The sequence below is a fragment of the Solanum dulcamara genome, chromosome 3 (genome assembly GCF_947179165.1).
Source record: "Solanum dulcamara chromosome 3, daSolDulc1.2, whole genome shotgun sequence".
Classification (NCBI taxonomy): domain Eukaryota; kingdom Viridiplantae; phylum Streptophyta; class Magnoliopsida; order Solanales; family Solanaceae; genus Solanum; species Solanum dulcamara.
In genome coordinates this window covers 14219557-14222008 of record NC_077239.1, presented here as the reverse complement: position 1 = coordinate 14222008, position 2452 = coordinate 14219557, and the positions used below count along the sequence as shown (strand labels likewise).

The 2452-nt window shown below is 34.1% G+C and overlaps 1 protein-coding gene across 1 annotated transcript; it reads left to right on the top strand.

Annotated features, from left to right (window-relative positions):
• LOC129883467 (uncharacterized) lies at positions 1-759 on the top strand. The gene has a single exon (XM_055958126.1). It carries the CDS (start codon positions 1-3, stop codon positions 757-759), a length of 759 nt encoding a protein of 252 aa, XP_055814101.1.
• Positions 760-2452: the final 1693 nt, after the last annotated feature.

Genomic DNA, 2452 nt, shown 5'->3' with positions numbered 1-2452 from the left:
ATGCCTTCCACTAGTAGAACATCAGTTTCTACAGCAATGACTACTGCAGAAAAGCTTGGAAAGTTTATTTGTATTGACTTCAAACGTTGGCAGCAGAAGATGTTCTTCTATCTCACTACATTCAGTCTACAACGGTTTACAAATGAAGATGCTTCTGTGGTAGAGGAAGAAACTCCTGACAATGAAAAGTTTATTGTGATTGAGGCATGTACACATTCTGATTTTCTTTGCAACAACTACATATTCAATGGATTGGAAGATGACTTGTATAACGTCTTCAGTGTTTGTAAAACCTCTAAAGAACTCTGGTATGCTATTGAGAAGAAATACAAAACTGAAGATGCAAGCTTAAAGAAGTTTGTGGCTGCAAAATTTTTAGACTATAAGATGGTTGATAGCAAGACTATGATGTTTCAAGTCCAAGAACTACAAGTCATTATTCATGATCTCCTGACAGAAGGTATGATCATAAATGGAACATTTCAAGTAGCGACATTAATTGAGAAATTACCTCCTTCATGGAAAGACTTCAAAAATTATTTGAAGCACAAGCTAAAGGAGATGACTCTTGAAGACTTGATTGTTCATCGTAGGATTGAGAAAGATAATAAGGCTGCCAAAAAGAAGGCCAGAGGAAACTCAACAATTATGGGAGCAAATATTGTTGAGTATGGTCCAAATAAATCAAAAAAGAGGAAGAAACCTTTTGGACCGAATAACTATCCCAGTAAAAAGAAGTTCAAAGGAGACTGCCACTAGTGTAAAAAAACTGGATATAAGGCTATGGAATGTCGTGCTCCCAAGAAGAAAAAGAAGAAAGGTCAAGCCAACATGGTTGATACAAATGGGGATGTTGAAAAATTATGTGCAATGCTAACCGAATGCAAACTTGTATAAAATCCTAAAAAATGGTGGTTTGATTCAGGAGCCACGTCACATGTTTGTGTGGTCTGAGAAGCCTTCGCTACTTATTCCCCTGCTGCACCTGATGAAACTATCTATATGGGAAATTATGCAACGACTAAGGTTGAAAGATATGGTAGAGTATTCCTAAAAATGCATCCAGCAAGGTGGTGACGCTGAACAAAGTTTGTCATGTTCCAGAAATGAAAAAGAACTTGATTTCTGCCGGTCTTCTTATCAAAAATAAATTCAAGTGCGTTCTAATTTCAGACAAAGTAGTTTTTAGTAAGAATGAAATGTATTTAGGAAAAGGCTACCTCACTGAGTGTCTTTTCAAACTGAATGTAATGGTTGTTGATAATAATAAAGTTCAAGCTTTTTTTACTTGAGTCAAATAATTTATAACATTCATATTTAGGACATGTCAATTATAAAACCTTGCGAAAACTGATAAACTTAAATGTATTACCTAATTTTGAGTGCAATAAATCAAAATGTCAAGTATGTGTTGAATCTAAGTATGCTAAGCATCCTTATAAATCTGTTGAAATAAATTTCAGTCCCTTAGAATTGATTCGCACAAACATTTGTGATATGAAGTCAACACCAACTCGTGATGGGAAAAGTATTTTATAACTTTTATTGACGATTGCACTAGATATTGTTATGTTTATTTGTTTAATAGTAAGGATGAAGCAATAGAAGCATTTAGACAATACAAAACTGAAGTTTTGTATAGTCTAAATGATAAGAAGTGATAGAGGTGGAGAGTGTGAATCTCCTTTTGCAGAAATATATTTGGAAAATGGAATCAACCATCAAACTACTATCCCTTACTCACCTCGATCAAATGGAATTGCAGAAAGGAAAAATTGAACTTTAAAGGAAATGATGAATGCCTTACTTATAAGCTCAGGTTTACAACAAATCTTGTGGGGGGAAGCTATCCTTATAGCAAATCGAATACTCAATAGAGTTTCCACAACAAAAAAAAATCTATTTCATATGAGAAATGAAAACGAAGAAAACTAAATTTGAAATATTTCAAAGTGTGGGGGTGTCTAGCCAAAGTACAAGTTCCTAAACCTAAGAGGGTCACAATAGGACTTAAGAATGTGGACTGTGTTTTTATTAGATATTCTACAAATAGTAAAGTATGTCGATTTTTGGTTCATAAGTCCAAACATCCGGATATTTACGACAATATGGTAATAGAATCAGATAATCTCGATTTTTTTGAACATATCTATCCTTATAAAACTAGATTGGAAGTATCTAGTGAAGGGTCTAAACGACCTTGAGAAGAACCAAAGGAGAATGTACCTAATAAAGAGAATCCAAGTTGCAGTAAATATCAAAGGACATCTACTTCATTTGGATCTGATTTTGTAACATTTCTTCTTGAATATGATCCTCAAACATTCAAAGAAGTTATGTCTGCTGCGGACTCATCTTTTTGAAAAGAGGTTGTCAATAGTGAGATTGATTCAATCTTGAGCAACCATACTTGCGAATTGGTTTATCTTTCTCCAGAAAACAAACCTTTGGG